Source organism: Alligator mississippiensis, chromosome 4, assembly GCF_030867095.1.
Source record: "Alligator mississippiensis isolate rAllMis1 chromosome 4, rAllMis1, whole genome shotgun sequence".
Taxonomy (NCBI): Eukaryota; Metazoa; Chordata; order Crocodylia; family Alligatoridae; genus Alligator; species Alligator mississippiensis.
The window spans coordinates 212,871,160-212,892,988 of record NC_081827.1 but is presented as its reverse complement, the minus strand read 5'-3'; the positions used below and the strand labels follow the sequence as shown (position 1 = coordinate 212,892,988).

The following is a 21,829-nucleotide window of genomic DNA, read 5'->3' as shown; positions in this document are numbered from 1 at the left end:
TAAACACTCCTGATTTTCCATTAAATAGAGTAACCCTGCAATTGATGTTTTAACCCGCAACCTAAGCCGAAGTACTAAGTAAGAAGATACCATTGCTTAGCAAGCCTAATTACTACAGTATCAAAGCACAAAAATTTAACTTGGATTGCTTATCTTTTTTTGCATTTGTGCACATTCAAAAGGCCAAATAAATATTACTGTGAGTACAGAAATTCTAAAATTTCACTTCATAGGAAACTTAGAGGAATAGGAAGTTTATAAAATTATAGCAGCTGCAGTGAAATAAATATTTTGAATCTTTGCTATGTATTTTCTATAGGTCTTGGAAATGTGAACCTAGCATTACAGAATTGACCATTTGTTGCTGTTAAACACTAAGCCCAAAGGTTTGTTTTATGTATATTTCCAGAATAAAGACAATGACACACTTAAGGACCTGTTGAAAGCAAATGTTGAAAAGCCTGTAAAAATGCTGGTGTACAGTAGCAAGACACTGGAACTGAGAGAAACATCAGTAACTCCGAGTAACATGTGGGGTGGACAGGGCCTTCTGGGAGTGAGCATTCGTTTCTGCAGCTTTGATGGAGCCAATGAAAACGTATGGCATGTGTTGGTACGTAAAGTATCTCAAAGATTTCTCTGACTGCAAAAATGTATTGCTTAAAAAACATTTTTAGTTGAAACTAACAAGCATTCACTCTCTTGGGAACAAAGTGTTTGTGTGTTGGGTGATTCTGTTTCAGTGAAAATGTGTATTTGGGGAATATTATCATATCTTGCATTTCTGTGCATCCTATTGTAATAGAATTTTGAATATTTTGTGGTATCTTAATAGGATGGAAATAACATAGAAAATGTCTAATTAAACTCCTGTTTTGTGTTTTTTAAATCCAGTCCATTTACCAGGCACCTTGATTCCTTCAGCCTAAAGCTGTGTGTTTGTGTGTGTGTAACTTTTTTCTAAAACAATGAAAATATTTAACTTTGTGACTTCATATCTTGAAATTAGGAAGTAGAACCAAATTCTCCTGCTGCTCTAGCTGGTCTTCGGCCCCATAGTGACTATATCATTGGAGCAGACACAGTCATGAATGAGGTATTTATACATAAACTTTGAATTACATTTACTTAAATCATAGGCATAGAGTACATGGGGGCCCTCCTTGGGAAAAGTCCCACCCTTTCATAATTGGGTGGGACAATTCCAAAATGGGAACATCAAGTCCCAGTTCTGAGCTGTATGATTCTGGGGCTGCATTTGTCCCGGATTCACAATATTGTGCAGGGACTTTTTCCATTCACTGTGGAAAAATGCAGGAAACAACTGATTTCCCCTTGCAGGCTGGCAGTTCTAACCTGCAGGGGGTGCCACGTGCACATTTGCACGTACCCACATGTATGTGGCTGGGAATTCAGCCCCAGGCAGCAGTGAAGAGCAGCTCCTCTGGCTGCCTCCAGATAAGTTGCAGGGGTGGGGAGGAGGAGGGGTCAGAAGTTGAGGGAGGGAGTAAGGCAGGGGCTTGGCCTGGGGACATTGCCCAGGTGGGGCGGTGCATGGGGCCCGGGGCTAGGGTGGGGAGCAGGACAGCCACAGGAAGCTTGTCCATGGGTGGCGGGGAGGAGGGTAGCCAGCTCCCTGCCACTGTGCACTCCCAGAGAGGGGGATGGTGGGGCACATGCCCTTCAGATTTGTGCATGGGACAGGGTGGATGCGGGCTATCTGCGGCAGGCTCTGGGCTCCCCAGCCTGCTTTCCTTCCCTTGGGAGCCTCACACCACCCATGCCACTTTGGTGAGGCGCCCCCTTCCCCCTCAGCAGCAGTGGCTTGGCAGTGCAGAGTTGTGTCCTGTGCTCCTGCCAGCCAGGCAGGGGGCGCACTGCAATGGTGGCATGGCTGGCGTGGGGCCCCCGAGGAGAGGGCTTCAGGGCAGGGAGGCCCAAGCCCACAGCAGGCAGCCTGCATCCACCCCCACCCCCTTATAGGCTCCACTTAGATCTGTTGTAGCCATGCTGGTGGAAGGGGGGGCATCATCTTGGCTCCCTTCCCCCTCCTCCAGCAGAAATAAAGGTCAGTGCCTATGACCAAAATATTAGAATGGCTTCAATGTTCTCTTAACCCTCATATTTCCTTTTGTCCGATGCTAACAGTAAACTGCCACATGGGGAGAGGAGCTCTGACACTGAGTGCCTGCCCTTTTAGAGTACACACACAGCTGGTGTTCAGAGCACTACATAAAGTTCCCTCATACAGTCAAATGGGATTAGTATACAATTACTTGGGAAGCTTTATTAATAACCAGTATTAAAAGCCAAATCTGCGCACTTATTTTTGTAGTTAATTTTAATATGTAGTTTGAGGTGTCTTATCACATGTAGAAGCTAACTTATCTTTGAGTCTGAGGATGTAGATAACAAAACAATACTGCATATTGAACTTTGCTGTATGTGATAAAGTTTCAGGGTTGCACTAAATGTCTCCTGAATGCCATGCTCTGCAGCAGGGTTGTCAAACTCATGTGACCCTGCGGGCTGGATGAGTGTAATGGGGTTGGTACACAGACTCGATCAGGTCCAGGGCCCTCCCCCTTCCCCAGATATATTTATACCTGATCTGGCAGCCACTCTGGCTGGTTTGGAACCTGGGCTGTATGGGATGTGTATCCTGGAGTGGCTGGAGTGGGCGCCACAGTGCAGTCTGGCCAGAGCAGAAGCCTCTGTATCAGGTATGCTGGGGAGGAGTAGGTGAAGGGGGTCCATCGCTCTCATTCAGCCTGTGAATCAGTTTTAAGCCAGGGTCATGTGCTGTGCCTCCTGGGTCTGATCAGACCCAGGGGCAGCACTGGGGACTGGATGGTGGGGCTTTGTGGGCTGGATCCAGCACATGAGCCATATTTTGGCACCTGTGCTCTGCAGGATTGGGGCCAATAAGATGCCAGTCTCCATGATTTTAGGTATACTAAAATTACAATACAACCCCCCCCCCACCCCCAATTTGAAATATTCCTGTGTTTTCATTGCAGTCTGAAGATCTCTTCTCCCTTATCGAAACGCATGAAGCAAAACCGTTAAAACTTTACGTGTACAACACAGATACAGATAATTGTCGGGAGGTGGTGATTACTCCAAATTCTTCCTGGGGTGGGGAAGGCAGGTAAGATTATTTAATGTAACAGAAGATCATAATGTTTACAGCAGTACTTACCTCAGTTATAAATAGGGATCTATTAGGTTTGGTTTTGTACGATCATAATGAGAGTTATTGGCTCAAGTATTGCTGCTAATAAGGAAAATTATATGCTGATAATTTTAAGGTCCGTTTTAGTTGTGGCCTGTGGAGTTTTTTTGTTTGTTTTGGGTTTTTGCAGCTAAACGCAAAAATCAACTAATTAAAGATGAAGAGAACATGTAGTCTTACTTCTGAGCAATTTTGAAATTGTAGTTATGCTGTAATGCACCGTTAAAGATGAGTCTAGTAAATAAGAGATGGCTGCAAGTGACATGCATGGGTGCTACTTCTGTCTAGTTAACTTAAGTACAAAAAGCTTTATTTTTCACTTTACTCTAAATATGTTTTATAGTATGAGACTTGTGTTTTTAGGAGTGAAAGAAGTGGTTCCTTTCCACTGAGGCAAGATCATTGTTAAATTGGTTGTTGTGGGGTCCACAGTGATAATATGGCTTAAGTTCAGACTAGTTTGTCAGTCTAATTTTTAAATGTTCATATTTTAAAAGCCTAGGCTGTGGCATTGGCTATGGGTATTTACATCGGATACCTACACGTCCTTTTGAAGAGGGAAAGAAAATTTCTCTTCCAGGACAGCTGCCAAGTGCACCTATCAGCCCACTTAAAGATGGTTTTACAGAGGTAAGTTTTAATGATTTCTGTGGCTTGATTAAGTGGTTACTGAAGTAGAGCAACATTTATACTTTCATCATGGATTACAGTGAAAACAAAAATACAAGCACTAAGACTTGTCTGTTTTGATAAGGTTCAGTTATCTTCAGTTAATCCTCCACCGACAATACCACCTGGAACAGTAGGACTTGAACAGAGTCTGTCAGGACTATCCATTAGTTCAACTCCTACCACCATCAGCACTGTACTCAATACAGGTATGTATAAAAATAATTCCCTACTGAAATGCATTAATACTTTGTTGATTTTCTGTCATTCAGAAATATGGATTTCTCAGTTAATTTCCTAAAGAAAAAAACTGTTCATAGAAATGTCACATGATTTGTAGATATCTTCCCTTTGTTCTCCCCCACAATTCTTTTCTAGTAACCAGGGTCAAATGCATTTAACATCAGAGTCCTCTGGGGAAATGTTGTTTTTTTTGCCTGACGACAAGGGGCTCCAAATTGGCTGACATCCTGGGTTCAGAGTTGCTTGTATCACATATCTTACAAAAGTGGCACAAATTGATGTAGAATAAAAGGTGAAGAAGAAAATGTTATGAATCTTTGTTTAAAAAAACCCCACAGATTCTCCTGTTAGCTGTCCTTTGAGACATGGGATGAAATGGTGCATACATAGAAATGGTATAATAAAAATGATGGTATATAATTTGTATATTTCACTAGGTGTCCCAACAGTACCATTACTGTCACCACAAGTCAGTCAGTCCATCCCTTCAGTGCCATCAGTTAATCCAGCGACATCATTACCAGGTAATGACATTAAACATATCAAATAACCTTATGTAGTATAAAATGTTGGGAAGGAAAGGGAGGTTTGTCTCTTCTGGCCCAATTAATAAGAAAATAAAATGTTTAGTCATGCTTTGTCATGATGTGTTCTATCTGCTTTAAGGCGCATGTGCGGGCAGTAAGCATGGTTTATCCAGATAGATAAATATATGCACACATGCAGGGATATATATGGATGGCCAATGAAAAATTATTCCCTACTAACATATCAATTAACATATCTGATGTAGTCCATACATTCCTCAAGCAATGGGATTTTTCACAGCCTAGAAAGTCCTTACTGTCAGAACCCTTTCCTGATACCCTATTGTCATTTTTTCCTAACTTTACCTACATTCTTCATTATATACCCACATGTGACAACTGAATTGTCTTCCTTCTTGGTATTTGCGCCTTTCAGGTTTTAAAAACTGTGTTCTTTAGCTGCTACTTAATGCTTGAACTTCAAGTGTTTCTTCATGCCAAGTCAGATCTTTCATTTTTTTGGTCATCTCTTGAAGTTAGGGGTAGGACTGCTACATGCAAGACAGGCTGAGAAGCCACTCTCCCCTTGGTGTTTAGAGGGCAACTAAAATGATGGAGAGCATCTAAGGTGCTACCCCTGAACTACTGAGGGATCTGGGGCTGACACCTGTGCTGTTAGCAGAATTTATTACAAATATTGCTATGTGTGATAGATAACTGCATAACACAGGAAAGCTTTCTGGCTTCAAAAGAGACAAAGGTATGGGGTGAACTTGGAAGTGTTCTTTCTATGAGCCATGCTGACCCATGTCATGTGTTTGATCATCTTGTAATCTCATGTGTTGCAGCATGCTGTGTGTCCTTAGCCTACACATGAATACATATACAGTAAAAGTTGTTATTCAACATCTTACAAGCCGGCATGCTCCACTAACCGGGATGCCGTTTGTAAGATAAAGTGAAACTGGAAGTGCCCATCATGGCACTTCCCATTTATCCGAGCCCCCATGGCTGGGAGCAAAGCAGCCTGAGCTGCTGAGCCCCCACAGCCCGGGGGCATAACAGGCTGTGCGGGGCTCACCTCCCTGTCCCACAGGTGGGCTCCGTGGGAGAGACAGCGATGCCACGAGACGGGTGGAGGGACGCCCCAGAAGCGGCGGCTGGGGCCGCTCAATTAACCAACATATTTTGTTATCCAGCATCCCCCATTCCCGGGGGATGCTGGATAACAAAGCTTTTACTGCGTACTGTATACTTGCACTGAATTAGCTTATTCATTATAATAAAATTCTGTGTATGGTTAAGGGAATAGTTTAGCAGTTGATTTGTTAGTCATTTTAGCATGATTCGATGCAAAAGAACCCCACAGTCCGTTGTTCTACATCATTTAAGCTATCTCTTAAGCTATCTGCCATAAAATGTGTAGTTTTGATTTCATTATATTTAACATTTTGGAATTTCTATACTTACAGTGGCAGACCAGCTCTAGTTCCACAATGTATTAATTTAACAGTGATTTTTTTTTTTTTTTTTTACACATCCTGCAGTATTAATATGTTTTTATTTCCTCAGGTTAATGAACCACTTGAGTCTTTATATTCTGAAATAATGTTTTGACAGGTTTGATAAACAATGTGTGACTTGTGGTAAATTCTGTCCCAAGATATAAGATGCAGTTATGAATCCTGGAATATAAGAGACATTATAATTTATTTTTACCTGCTAATAAATCTGACGTAAATCTTGAAGACTTATTGTAGCTAAAAAAAGTAACTAAAGGCAAAGTATCCCAATATAGGAGAAGAGTGTAACAGCTAAGTGCTTGTGTAGAATGTCACAAATCCTAAATACCTGTACCACAAAGTTAAAATGTTAAACCACTAAAAAGTGTAGTTTTTATTAAATAAAAGAGTATGAACATTAATTACCCTGTCAACTTGTGCTCCTAAAACAGTGTAAGTGTGGTTTTGAAAACAAAAGGAGAACTACTTCTATATAAATACTTGTACTAGTGAAACTGTTAAAAAAACCCAAACAAACAACAAAACAAAACAACCCCCCCTAGAAAAACTATTTACTGTTATGAGTGTCCTATGTAAAAAGTCACACTAATCTTAGCTTGTAGTTGAAAAGAAAACTGTCCTTGTAAATTGGAGAGAGTCTATCCCTTTTTAATTGCTTAATTACTTATTTATGAGACTAGTACTTTTTATTTCTATTTTTTTTATTAAAAACATCTGTTTAATAGGAACAGTGGAAGGAAAGACCCAAATAAGTTTTTGTTGCTACAACAGTAACTTATTTCAGTACTAGGCCTCATTGAGAGAAATACATTGCAAGCATGGGAGTATGGATCTTGTCCAAAACACCCTTCACTTTTTGGGAAGAAAATGAGAGATGAAAGACAGGGCTTAAATTGCAGAACACCGTGGTAATAAATATGCCATGCTAATGCCATAGTTATACCGCATGTATAGCCCTTAACTCTGAAAATTATTTTAAAGTTTTCTCTAATTTCTGAATATCATGTATATTTGACTGCAGCCTTTTCTGTTTTTGTTTTTAAAGCAAATGGTAGCACCTGCAATTGTGTTAATTATATTTAATAAATTTGTGCTACTTTTCAAATTAGCTTGCCCAGATAATGTTGTGAGAGCACAAAAGTGCAACACTGATCCATAGCTGTGTAGTTCAGCTCTTTTTTTTTCTTCTGGGAATTAAGCCTTTGAATACAAAATGTTTTCTTTGGGGTAAAATAGAAATGGGAACAGTGCTTTTTCTAGCCCTAACTCCTTATATTATTGCATTTTGGGTAAGCACCTTTCAACAGGAGTCAAAAACTTGAGCTTCACTTTACAAATGGAATAGCAGATAACAATCATACTAAAGGAATTATGAAAGAATATTTAAATTATTTGTCACTCGCTCTTGACTTTTGTAATTTGTCTGTCCCTTTTGAATTTTAGGTCTGATGCCATTACCAGCTGGACTTCCCAATTTAGCCAATCTGCCCAATCTTAATTTACCTGCACCGCACATAATTCCTGGCGCAGGATTGTCAGACATCATACAGCCTGGTAGGCCTCTACAGCTTTCAACATTACAACTATTAAACTTTTGCAGACCTATGAAAGAGTACAGCTTAAAGCTAACCAGATGCTTGGTTTTGTAATAATGTGGAACCTTTATGTTCATGGGTATAGTTTTGCAGAGGATGAGATGAGTCTTTGACTGAGCTTAGAGGTGAATAGGTGTAGTGCCCCCATTGTTCAGCAGTAAGCTATTCTGTTTAGTAATAGAATGTCCCAAAATAATCCACTCCAATCTAATCTTCCTAGTCTCAGGTGTCTGGATTTAGGTTTTTTCTTTGTTGTTCTGATTTATGGTCTTCAAAAATACTTTGTTATGAAAATTAGGGGCATATGTATAGTTATGTGGGAGGGCACAGTGAAAGACACTGTTCATATTTTCTGTATAGTAGACAGGGAGATCGAAACCACCTGATTAAATGCCAAAAAGTACTGACTAACTCCATATTTATGGCCCTGGATAAAACTGCTTGCTCAGTATGTATTTTCAGTAACCAATAAAATTGGAAGCTTAAGCGGAATAAGGATTCTGTTGAGTTCTTGCTTCCGCCAGCTTCAACTTGTGGGGGAAAAGTCTTGTTAGTAGTACAAATACATTAAAAAAGTGCACTCTGGTGTATATATAGGCTGGTTACCTCAGAGTCTGTTGTCATTAACATTAACACTTTTATTCACAGACTTTTTGACTTTCAGTATATACTTAAATTAAGGCTTTGAAACTAGCCTTCTGAGTTGCTTTTGAGTCTACATCTCGATTGTGCTTCCACAGAGTGCAGCGTGAGCAGAACAAGCTCATAATAGACAGGAGAATGACAAGGAAAAACTTCACCTTTTTGTTTTAAAGTGGTGTGTGACTATAGTTTACTTTTTATTTCTAGGTTTGCCACCCCTTTCTTCCATGCCTCCTCTTAATCTGTCTGGGATAACAGTGCCACCTGAATTACTTCCACAGTTCCCTTTGATCACAGATGTATCTACCCCACCTACAGATCTGCTTTCCTCCATCACTCAAGCAGGGAGCAAATCTGTTGACCCTGGCACTACTGTAAGCACAGAACAAACCTCTCTATTCACTTTAGATACTACTACCCCTACTTCTAAGGTGACTACTGCTGACAGATTAAATGAATCCACTACAATCAGTGAGAAAACAACTGGGGTCACAGATGTACATGCTTCTGAATCATAACTCCTGGTCATTCTGTTGGATTGGCTTGGTATTTATTTAGCCATCGGATGCATATTTGAAGATGCAAGCTGTCATTAATTTCATACTAGTTTGTACTTTATCTGTAGCAGTCCTGTAAATAATACCAAGGCTATAATAAATGAAAGGAAATGGGATTTATACTGTGTGCTTGGTGGGAGGGGAGGAAGAGTGCGTGTACTTAAGAGTAAAGGTAGTAAACAGACTTCCTCTGCCAAACTTGGAGGTGTTTTTAATACAGGCTGACAGCTCTAGTCTGCTAAGCCTCTCCTTGCTTATGATTTCCAACTTTGCTTCTCTTAGAAATGAAGCAGATCTTACGTGTAACATTGATAAACTGCATTTCTCATCCTTGGCAAGAATGAGAACTTCATTACTACAATGGGGGTGAAAGTGTTTACTTCTGTCTGAGTTGTAAATTTTAGCATTACAGAACTTCCAACTAAAGATGTTTTATTAAAGTTGCTGAATGACCTGTTAACTGAGCATCTTTTTATTCAGCTTGTATACAGATCTTTATTTTAAGCTCCTAAGAAAAATACTCAATGTTTTGTAACTGCTGCTGCATTGCTGCACAAGCCCACTGTAACATGGCATTTGGAAGGAAATAAAGGAAATGTTAACTGTTGCACAAAGTTTTAAACTAGAAGTTGGCACTTTGTGAGTATTGTAAGAAGTCAATGCAGAAAACACGTAGCAATAAATTCCTGGAATTTTATCCTGTGTGACAAAAATAGCACATTTATTTGCTTACTTTATTTTTTAAAAAAACAACCTGTAAGTCAACCATTTTTGGCCCAGAAATTGTTATCCAACTGCACAGGAAATGATGGATAATGAAGGAGATGAACCATATTTGTAAGTGGAATGCATGGCTGATGATCCCTAAGTCTAAATGTAACAGTGAGTCGCATTCACTGACAGGTCTGTATGGAGCACAACTTGTCTTTCATTTGCTGCTCATCTTGCTTATTTTACATCTGCAGTGGCTTCATCCCAGAACACTTTCTAAGTACAGCAGGATTACTAGGGGAGCACCAATAAAGATTTTTTGGGCTGATACCAATGGCCATATCAGCCAATACCAATCTTATTGCCGATATAGACCCTGGCAGCTTGGAGAGCAGTGTCCAGCTGGTAAGTCTTTGAGGGGTAAGAGGTATGGAGAGGTGTAGATTGAGGGAGGGAATGGGGCTGGGACAGGCACTGCACAGCCTGGGTGGGGCAGGGTGCAGGATGGAGCTGGTGGCTCATCCAGGGGGCATGGGGAGTGGTCCCTGCTGCTATGTGCACCCCTGGGGGAGACATGGGAGACATGCCCCCCCCCCCCCCATCTGTGTGTGGGTCGAGGGTGGGCTGCCTGCTGTGCACTTGGGGCTGGCACCAGCCTCTTCCCAGTGGCTGCACTTGAGATGGGGTGGGGGGTGGTGGCACAGGGGGGGGCCATAGGGGAGCTGCAGCTACCCCAAAATTCACTGTAGAATAGACCTCCTCCCAGTGTTGCTGCTGCTCACCCCAAGCACAGCTGTTGGGAAGAGAATGGTGCTGCCCCCAAGTACACAGCAGGCAGCACGCCCTCACCCTGCACACAGATACAGGGCGCACATGCCCCCCATACCCCTCCCAGGGGTGTGCACAGTGGTGGGAGCAGCCCTCCCATGACTCCCAGATGAGCTGCCAGCTGTGTTCCATGCCCCAGCTCCACGCCCTCCTGCATCACAGGGGCCTTGATCTGCATCCCCCTCCACACACCCCTTCTCTCCCCCACACCCCTCCCCCCAAAAAACTTACCAGCCAGACACTGCTGTCTAAACTGCCAGGCTGCATGCCTGTCTCTGTGCATGCAGCAGCTGCGTGCATGCACGCGGCATTTATCGGCGACAGTATCAGCCAGAAAAAGCAGATTGGATTGCTGATGATATCGACTTTCCTTTTATCAGTGCTGATATGATATGGATCGATAGATCGGTGCACCTCTAAGGATTACTTTATCTACTACTGAAGTTCAGCCATCGCCCTGTTGAAATGCAGTACCAAACAACTTGCACAGTAGAACTGCACCCATTAAAGACAGAAAATAAGGTGCATCAGGTCCTCGCTCTCAAAATGTTCTGGTAATTTGTTGACTTGCCTCCAAAGATGGGCCTTGCTTCTTTTAGAAATATTTTTGTACTAAGAAAACAAGTCTTAAGTGGGCTACTGCCCACCTGCAACAAATCTGCTATACAGAGGGTGAACAAGTTGTATATCTCAACAGGAATTGAGATCTCTCTGCTGTAGCCCCCTAATGCAGTAAGCACAGCTGGGCGTTGGATCTAATAGCTGTATCATTAAATTGGTTTTTGTTTTTGAATACTGATTTTTTTTCTCTCCAGGAAGAATTATGCCAAGTGGAAGCCACCTTTTGACATAGAGATGTAAGATAAGCCTTAAACTAACCAGTACCCTTGTCCTACTCTCCACTTTATGAAAGCCTCTTCCCTTTGAAAACTTCTCATTCATTATTCCTCCATTGTGTCTATAAGTCTGGGGCCAAGAAACTTGAACATGTTCAGATCTGTTATCTCTCCTGAGGCTCTACACAGCTTTACCAAGTGTCTCCGTACATCTCTCCATTCACTTAATCTCCTAGTATTTATCTTTTCCCTGCCTTCAATAAGACCTACCCTTACCAACTGCAAGCTGTCATGTACCACAGAGTTCTAGTGAGATGTAGCCTCCCTCTGCTTATCAAGACTCTTCTGTCTTTATAGTCCACAATAAGGATTATTCCTTCTCTATGTAAAAAAGAAAATTATTAGTTTCCATAAATTAACAGCTTTAATCTCAGGCTCCTTCGCAGCTATAGTCCCCATCACCTTGAACTGAAACCTGGGGATAGAACTGGGAACAAGCCATGGAAGAAAGTTAGTTGTATCACAATAGTTTAGAGTAGGGGAAGGAGTTCTCAGTAAGAAGATTGATGGACTGGGATGTCACTCACTCACTGCAGTCCTGAGGTTACCGTGCATCTCATGTGCTGTGCCATGCTGTAAAGACTCTCAAATGCAAAACAAACAAGTCAGCAGAGCTACTGAAAACCCAGTAATAGCTGTTGCCATGGCATGTAACTTTGCAGCTGTTGCAGAATTGCTGTAGCAGAAAGTAGGGTTTTGAGTTTAGTGTAAACCATGCTTTATGAAGTAGCTCTGCATTGCCAGCCTCTCTTCTGTTGGCTTTGGGGCTGTTAGACAGCCTTTGTATGTTCTGTCTTTGTGTCTCAGTTTATATATACTTTTTTATATAACCATTTAAGAAAATAGTGCAGTTCTGTAATCAGAACTTCTCTGAAAGCACCACTCTTCCATTTAGAACTACTGTCACTGAAAATTTGCACAAAACAGTATTTATAATGTACCTCATGGCCGGTGCTAACCCCAAACTCTTATTTTCACAAGCTGAAGTATGTTTTCCTTTTTATATTAAGTTTATCTTGGGTTTTTTTCCAAGTTAGGTACTAAGCAAGTAAGACAAAAGACAAGACCTGAGTATAGCTTCCTCCTGCAGCAAAAAAACATAAATATCCTGTCCTCCTTTTTTCTCTGGCCTCTTGCTCACACTTCAGTGATCTCCAGACCTGGAAAAATCTGTGAATTCTTGCTAGCTGCTTTGAAAATCCAGCAATAAGATTGGCAGTTCTGTGGCACTGTTCTCCCTACACATATTGTGGTATTAGAAGATGCAACCCCTTGTAACCCTTGAACAGGGGAAGCTTATGTTAAGTCTCTTTGGGCATCTATACAGGTGTTCTGGGGTTGGGGAGGGTGCTTTAATTATAGCGGCTTTGAGACCTACTTTAATTAAAGTACCTGCAGCATCATGTGTATTCAGTGGTGTTCTGTGCTTCAAAATGGGGCACGTAAACCAAAGCTTGTTTGACTTGTAGTTCAGATGCACCCCCACCCACCCCAAACCATTTTGAAGCACGGGGACACTGAATAGACATGATGTGGAGGCCGCTAGAGCATGTTAATTAATTAGCATGTGTCAGAGTAGGCATAGGTGTACACGTGCCTTTTTAGTCTTGTTATATCACCAGAACAACCACTATTTAAATTATTTCAGTGTTTTATCCATCTAGATGGAACACACACTATGGCCTACTCATTAACAGTGACCAAATAAAGTTTGTTACTTAAAGCTAGGACTCCTAGTCCTGCCTGATTAACAAGAATGTCATTACTTGAAAAGTGGGCAAAAGCCTGGGATATTTTCATTCCCACCTCTTCCAGTGGATGGTAGGGGTATCTTAATTAACTAACTGTACATAATGAGACTTCACTTCCATCTTCCCTTAAAGACAAATACTATGAACCTCCAAGACATATACTTGAATATGCAGTAACTTGAGGATGGAAGATTTAAGATTACTTGTATAGCAGGCAGATGATAGAGCTAGGTCTGGAAACCAGATTAATTTCTACTACTCTCTGCACTGAGCCATCTACATGAACAACTAGTTAACAAAACCAGATCTATCTTAGTACCTGTTATATGTGGGGTACTGACTGCTATAACTGAAAGAGAGAGCTCAATAACTGCAAACTGGAAATAACACCAGCAATTTCCTTCTGAGGCAGTTGGGACAAGTGAATTAGCTGAAAGCTGATGATTGCAGAATTAAAACTTCTAAGAATGCAAACTCCTAGACCCAGTGTTAAGGTTCGAATTTTAATACTTAATGTTACATTAATGGGGTTTTTCCCCTTAGCGTAGCATTGAGACACTAAACAAGAAGGCTAAGAGTACTTTCCATTTATTGTAAGAACACCTGAACCACAACATACTTTTCCTGTAACTGTAGGGCAAGGTCAGTGCTACTTAATGGCAAGATTTTGCTTTGTATTATAAGTTATTGATGTACTTAAGAAATGTTTACACCTATGCAAAAGGATATTGGATATTGGACAAGTACCAAGCCTATATTGTCACTGCCGTGACAGCAATGTAGGCTGTGTCCAAATTTGGACACTTAGGCCACGGCCTGATGAGAACAGCCACGTGGTATGTGGTGCTGCAGACACATTCAGGGCACCACATACTGCACATGCTGGTGTTCTCTGTGATGCAAGGTAGCAGCTTGGGGAGAGGGCCGGGGGTTGACCCCAGGAGATCCAGGGTCAAAAAAAACACGCAAAAAAAAGGAGTGCGGTGCACACAGGGACAGCATGCGCCTAACAAAACCAGAGCCTGGCTGGCCAGAACCACGCTCCAGCTGCTGGCTAGGCTTCAAGATGCTGCTGCCCCTGGAGGTCCCCAGGAACCCAGGTAAGGCTGCTAGGGCCAGCCCAGTGCTGGCCCCAAACCTCTCCTACCCCACCCGGGCTAACCTGCCATGTGTCAGAGGGCACATGGCACAGGCATTCCCTGGGGACAAGTAAGCAGCACAAGGTGTCCCACTTCTAGTTGTCCCCGGGGAAACAAATGTCCACACTCATGTGGACATAGTCTTAGTGTGAAAATTAAAGTCTCCATACTGTAGTATTTCTTGTGCTTTTTGGAAAGTTCCAAATTAATCTCAAACCTACAACATACTGATTTTATTCATAAATGGAGTAAATATTACTGTCAACTCAATGGTGGAAGTCCTTTTTTTTTCCTTTCAGCTTCTAGTGTCACAAAACCTTGGACCTTCCTTCTCCACCTGTTCTGCTCAGTGTAGTCAGAATAGGTGTAAACATTTCTTAAGTACATCAATAACTTATAATGACCCCATGGCAAGGAGTCTGACCCTGAGCAGAGGGGCAAGACCCAGTAGCCAGGAACCTCCAGTTTTGATTCCAGTAGGAGCATTTGCACACCCAGTCAAAGTCCCCAGTCCCAGTGCCTCTGAGAAAGGCCTAAAAAACATCCTGACACAAGTAGCAGGAAGGGGTAGAAGGGGCAAAGCCCAGAAGCAAGGGAAATAGCCATAACAGAACGTAAGTGTTACCTGCACCTAGATCAGTCCTGACCAGTAGCTGCCCAACCTCAGCATTAGCACCTAGAGCTTTATCTGAATTCTTTTTACCTAAATCTATTTTTTCAATCTTCCTCTGGTCCTTCAGGAGAAGGAACATGCCGTAGCTCCACTAGATGGTGCTGTATATTTGCTTTTGGCCTCAGCTGGCAAGGACAGGTGAGGCCAGGCCCAGAAACTATAGGTCTGTGTTTTTTCTCAGAACCTAACCCACACCCGTATAAGTGCCAACTGAACATTATGAACAATATTTCAAGAATTAAGAAAACTTTAGGCACCTACCATTTTTGATATAGAGAAGTGCAGTAAAGAGATATGTTTTAGCCAGGCTGCTGCTGAATTCCAGTAAGTCACTGCCCTTTATTTAATTAATTAAGCAGTCAAAGTAGTTGTAGCATGCAAGTGCATTGTTCAACCTGAAAACAGTGCATTGCGGGCAGGGGAAGTCTCATAGTCAGCAGACAAGTAAGTCATCCCTCCTCTTTACAACCTAGTGGTGCAGGGTTAAGGTTGTGGGTTTGGCACTTAGGCATCTCAAACCAGGAACCAGAGCACATTACATTTGAATGATGTGGGTCTTAGTCATCAACCTGAATGGCTGGGGCGAGTCCATCCCAATCTTACTCGAAGCAGAGCCACTGTGCAGCAAAGAATTTAAGATTCTTTAGGCCAGGGTATGAGCCTGCCTGTTGCTTAGTCGTTGGAATATTTGCTGTATCCTGAAACTATTTATGCATTTTACGTTATATGTTTGATCCAGTGACTGCTTAACCCATTCGCTGAAATTTTTGCAGGCTGGAGCAAAGAGCACTTGCGAGGCCAGTCCTAGCACAATGCACTGTTTTGCCACCATAGCCCATTTTAGTAATAGTCCTTTTGTTTAAGGGCTACTTTACTAATTGCAAGTTACATGCACTGGTTGCATAGTTCAGTGCTTTGTTCACTGGTGAGGAAATGCCAAGCTCAGTTTCTCTGCTAGAAAAATCAGCGAAGGCTAAAGGATATAAGAACTGGAACCAGTGTGCTCAGGCTGTAAAAGGTCCAATGTACACAGACTCTTTAGTTGTTTAAGGCAATTTCTGATGGAATACAGGTCAGGATTTTATTAATATTACTAGCAATACCAGTATGGACAACTGACCTTTCCCACTGGGTTCTGAGTTGAATTTAGTCACTGCTAATTGCCCCATCTGACATTTTCTGAGTTGTTAAAAGGACTTTATTCTTGAGTTTGTCTTCTGTTCCCAGTGGCAAAGTACAGCACAAATCCTCTTGTATTAAAAAGTCTCCTCCTGGCCCTTTTGTTTTTCAGTCAGCGTCTTTGCTAATCATATTCATGAGGCAGTTAATCCACTTCACTGTCCGTGGTTTTGTAGAATGAATATTAACCAGTTATGACTGAATTGGAACCACCAGCAGTTTGTATTTCTTGCACGGAATAGTGAAGCAAGCACATATCTTCCACATCCTCCACACTCCCCAGTGTGTAGGAGTAGACCAGTGGATCTCAACCTTTCTTAGCACTTTTTACTGGACTTGAGGCCCCCCTCCATTACTTTCGTGAAATGAATAACAACCAATTAAAAAAACCTACTGTATATATTACAGTGCTTACCTCCTTGCAGGGGGGCTGGAGACTGGGGGTATAGGATTGTCCTGCCAAGAACAAGCCTAAACTTGTGCTTATCTCTTCACACATCACTTATCTCCTCACACCTCCCACCCCGCTTCAAAGGATCTGGTAGCAACCCAGGTTACCCCAGCCCTCTGGTTGAGAGTCACTGGGGTAGACCAATAGGCAAGACAGGCTGACTGATATTTTGCTATTAGTACTACCACGTTTCTGAAACCGGTTCTGGCAGCATTGCCCAAGAGCAAGGGTTGGGAACATACAGCCCACAGGCTGGATTTAACCTGTGAAGTGATTTCATCTGGACTATAGAGCCAGACCGTGACCAGCAATTCGGCAGCCAGGGAAGCAACAGCCAGGTTGCAAGCACTTGGGCAGCAGGGGGACATGGCAGCAGTCGCAGGTGCCAGAGTGGCAGCTGGTTTGTCAGCAGTTGCATGGTTTCAGATTAGGCTGCTTTATTTTGGCCTGTCACCCCTGAAAGTTGTTGTTTCCTGTCCTAACCCGTATAGAGACAATTAAAAATCGCTAAAACATAACTTCCGCTGCCTTCAATGGGCACAAAGATAAGCCAATGCTGAACTTTGTAAAAAAAATTGACAAGTGGGGGAAAAAAATTCCAACAGCCTGATTCTTAAATCTTGAAAAACAGTCAAGGTTGAAACTTCTATATCAGCGGCTCATTTTTAGGTACTTAGTCAAACAAGAAACTTGAATGCAGCTAGATGTTAGAATTGTGGGGCAGGAAATAGGAAGTCATGTCACAGCTTTATGTCCAATTGTGGACTTGCAGTCAGATGAAACAAGGGCCAGAGTGTGGCAGCAACATTACTAGAGAACTCAGACAAGATTTTGCATGGGGTTTTTATGTACCTTTAAACAGAGCTCAGATCAAATCCTTTTTAGAGAACTGCAATTGTTGAGAAAATAGGAACCAGCTGAAAGCCTAGGCAGGACAGATGGTTGGTGTGAATGAGAAATGGGAGGAAAAAAATAACTTTCTTTTAAAGATTACATATTTAAATCCAGCAGATGCTTTGCTCATTGTATCAGAAACACCTATTTAGAGAGAAAAAGTCCTATTTTTTGCTATTTATGTTGACTGTCATTAAATGAAGACACCAGTCTTTTGCATTATGTTCCTGATCAGTTTTTGTCTCCTATTCTGCTTCTCTTCTACTAGCTCAGTGCTGCCCTGGTCTATTTGCAAATCTTTGTGGTGATGATTCAAGCAGCTTTCATTGCTACTAACAAAATGCAAATGGAAGATATACATAAATTGATTGCAAACAGAGGTTTCAGAAATATAAAGTATGGGGTCTACACGGGCGTGACAGTAAGAAACAAGACAATTGAAAGGAGCTTTGTGTGATATGTCCTTGTCAGAAGCAAAGTGGAAAATGGAGACAGGTTGAGGAGGAGTGGGGAGGAGTCCATTAAGGAGATTCAACTGAGTAAAAAAGCACCGTCTGCGGAGGGGCACAAAACACTCTTACTAGAAGAGCGTTATCTTCCCTATCTACATGAGGGAGCGAAACCCTCAGCACATCTCAGTTCCTTTTCAGCCATTGCAAAGAACTTCCAGAATTGCCTCTCCTGTCTAAAAAGCTGCTTTCAGTAATTAGATTGGATGGGTCCAGTGGCTGTGGGTCATCTCAAATTAGGTTGGGTCCTGAACCCTGTACAGTTCACAATATGTACATGCTACTACTCAGCCACCTTGCACATGTCTAGTGTCTTGAGAGATTAGGAGAGAGGTGTGTAGAGCTGACTGGAAAAGGGAAAGCACTTCCTACAGAATTGTAGAAAAGTGGGGCTAGCAGGGACCTCAGGAGGTAATCAAGTTCAGCCCTGCCCCCCCAAGGCAGGATCACCCTGGACTAAACCAATGTGTCTGGCCTGTCTTTAAGAACTGTGTGAATCTGCATGAACAAGGGCCAGGCATAATGTCCAAAACAGCAAAAACACTCTTTAACTTACCACAGGCAAAACAAGGGGGGGGGGGGGATGACAGCACTGTCTATGTCCTGCCACTGCAAAGGCAGCAAGTAGTTTGGTGCAGTATGTTCAAGCGATCCAAGGAAGAGGCTCGTGCCCCCTCCCCCCACCCCAGCTTCATCATGATCCAAGAAGAGAAACATGAAAGATGCAAAGTGTACTGTGAGACAGGACTTCCAAGAAAAGCATGTGTTTTGGGGGGACTGCAACAGGGGGGTTTGCCTGGTCTGCTACCCCCCAGATGGTTCTGGTCAATTTCATTTCCTGCCAGTTGTCAAAAGCCGCCCAGCAGGACGGGCAGGTAGGCAGAGCGCCAGCGCGTGCGGCCTCCCAGCCCCACACTTGCTGCAGGAGAGGCACAGACCCCGAGGCACCTGGCCCCAAGTCACCAGGTGCCTCAGGCAGAGAAGCTTCTTGCTTCTGCAGCAGCCCTCCTGGAAGGCTTTTTGCTATTTTGCTTGCTTTGAGGCAGGCACTGGAAGCTGCCATTCATGTTCCTCAAGGTGGATTTTACAAAAAAAACAAGTCCCATCAGAAAAGTATTCTACCCAGCTCTAATTACATGCAGCCTACCAGGGCATGACATGCTCTGGCTGCAAGCTCTGGGCTTGTTGGTAAGTCTCCAAACAGACTGTGCTGGTACTCCAGTAAGAGGTCTGAAGTCTGCTTCTGTGCCACTGTCTTCCATAAAGAGGTCAGTGGTGCACTTGGTCTCTCCTGATGTTGGGCCTGAGATCTACCTTTCCAAAGGTTTCCTGGGGTGGGTGCTTACTGACAGGTCTTCCCCATATAAGGCAATGGGAGTACCTGGGCATCCAACTTCCACAGTGTTCTGGGACTCAGAGCAGCGAGGTGAGTCCTAAGGACTACCCACCCATCCACACATTAAGCAGTGCAGGTGATCAGAGATGTTGCAGTAGCCACGTGTTATATTAAAAAGCAGGTATTAGCATACTCCCAAACCCTGTAAACCACTCCAAAACCTTGCCCTCAGAGGTGAGCATGCTCAGGCACATGAACCACCACACTGCCAGTATATATAATACAGGACAAATCTTATAAAACTTACATAATATATAAATGGACAGGAACATGGACAGGCAGCTGCTCTAAGCAGGAAGTCATGATCACTCAGCACACATCATGGGTGGGGACAACCACCAGCACACCCTATTTAGCCAGTGCCACTAGTAAAACTCCAAGGCTCACAGGGACTGACACACATTCCTGCTGGGTCTATTTCCTCTGCTCCACCATCTTGCCTTGATCACTAAAGTCATTCTAGGAGCACCCGCATGGCCTGACACACCACTCCCAAGAATGGGGGAACCAGCTGTCCCAAGAATTGCTGGTTTGCCCCCTCTCTGCTTCCAGGCCTCTTCTTCCAGAGATTGGGAGGGTTTTTACTTCATTCCAGAAAGGCTTAATTGGCTACACAGAGACCACACACCACTTCTGCTCACCAAGGTTTGTATGTTGAGTAACAACTAAAGAGCTATATCCTATCATAAGGAAGAATCCCAATCTCCTGAACTTGAAATCACAAAGAAAGCAAGGTGAGTTCCTCCCTGCCACCCCTGCCCACCACCGTCCAGAGGTCACAAAGCAGCTCTCTCAGGTTACAACAATGCGGACAGGGATGAACTTACATTCTCTCCCCCCACAGCTTTTTGCAGGCAAATATCTATACTCCATGACAGGGGCTCCTTCTCCCTCGAGCCTGAACCTAGGCAACTCTGTCTCGCGGCCTAGCCTAATGAACCCATCTCAAGCAGTCGAAGAACTTCTTTCTCTCAAAGTAGCATCCACGTTCTTAATAACTACCCTGTGCCAGGACGGTTAGGAGACTTCTTGCCATTCCAGCTCTTAAAGTGCCCTCCCCTCCCCTAGCCCCTTTGTCCACCCTAGGGAGGCTCATTTTCATTCACTAAATGTGAAACAAATCTTGCAGTTATGTGGAAAAGACTAAGCCCTTTACAGAAAGCAAAAGCCCTGGTATAGGGGAGATTCATAGATTGTAGAGTCGGAAGGGACCACAATGGATCATTGTGTCCGCCCCCCTGCCCCTGGCAGGAAAGAGGACCAAGGTCAGATGACCCCAGCCAGGTGACTACCTAGCCTCCTCTTGAAGACCTCCAAGCTAGGTGATAGCACCACCTCTCTTGGAAGCCCATTCCAGATCCTGGCCACCCTTACTGTGAAAAATTTCTTCCTAGTATCTAACCTAAATCCACTCTCAACTAGTTTACACCCGTTATTCCTAGTCACTCCCTGGGGCGCCCTAGTTAACAGCGCTTCCCCTATTCCTCGTTGACCTCCCCTAGTAAGTTTATAGGTGGCCACAAGATCTCCCCTCAGCTGTCTCTTGTGAAGGCTGAAGAGATTCAGCTCTCTCAACCTCCCCCTGTAGGGTCTATCATGAAGGCCACTAATCATGTGTGTGGCCCTCCTCTGGACCCTCTCAAGATTCCCCGCATCCCTCTTGAAGTGCGGCGCCCAAAACTGGACACAGTACTCCAACTGTGGCCTGACCAGTGCCGCATAGAGGGGGAGCATCACCTCTGATCTATTAGTCGTGCACCTGCTAATGCACGACAAGGTGCGATTGGCCTTGTTGATGGTTTCGTTATACTGCCAGCTCATGTTCATCTTGGAGTCAATTATGACTCCAAGATCCCCCTCTGCCTCCGAGCTGCTGAGAAGGACACTCCCCAACCTATAGGTGTGCTGGGGGGTTCCTCCTTCCCAGGTGGAGTACCTTAAATCTATCTTTATTAAATTGCATCCTATTTCTCTCTGCCCATTGATCCAACCTGTCCAGGTCAGCCTGAATCTGCTCCCTGCCCTCTGGTGTACTAACTTTGCCCCATAACTTGGTATCATCAGTGAACTTGGACAGGGTGCTCTCCATGCCCTCATCCAAATTGCTGATGAAGATATTGAATAATATCGGTCCGAGGACTGAACCCTGCGGGACCCCGCTGCCCACCTCCCTCCAGGCTGAGAAGGAACCATCCACCACCACTCTCCGGGTGCGGTCCCTAAGCCAGTTGGCCACCCACCTGACCGTGTAGGCGTCCACTCCGCAGTCTGCTAGCTTCCCAATGAGGATAGGGTATGAAACTGTGTCGAAGGCCTTCCTAAAGTCCAGGAAGATGACATCAGCCTTGGCTCCCGCGTCCAGCCAGTGTGTGACCTGGTCATAGAAGGCTACAAGGTTTGTCAGGCAGGAT

General features: G+C 43.5%; 1 protein-coding gene across 1 annotated transcript in view; it reads left to right on the top strand.

The window, feature by feature from the left end:
- The window catches only part of GORASP2 (golgi reassembly stacking protein 2), a 29,860-nt gene extending 20,172 nt beyond the window's left edge, over window positions 1–9,688 (top strand). The window contains exons 3-10 of the mRNA XM_006265295.4: window positions 410–613; window positions 1,010–1,096; window positions 3,021–3,151; window positions 3,733–3,865; window positions 3,990–4,113; window positions 4,585–4,671; window positions 7,641–7,751; window positions 8,642–9,688. Of these exons, the coding sequence (XP_006265357.1) occupies window positions 410–613; window positions 1,010–1,096; window positions 3,021–3,151; window positions 3,733–3,865; window positions 3,990–4,113; window positions 4,585–4,671; window positions 7,641–7,751; window positions 8,642–8,952 (1,188 nt within the window). The 3' untranslated portion in view covers window positions 8,953–9,688. The remainder of the gene's footprint in view (window positions 1–409; window positions 614–1,009; window positions 1,097–3,020; window positions 3,152–3,732; window positions 3,866–3,989; window positions 4,114–4,584; window positions 4,672–7,640; window positions 7,752–8,641) is intronic.
- The last annotated feature ends 12,141 nt before the right edge of the window (window positions 9,689–21,829 follow it).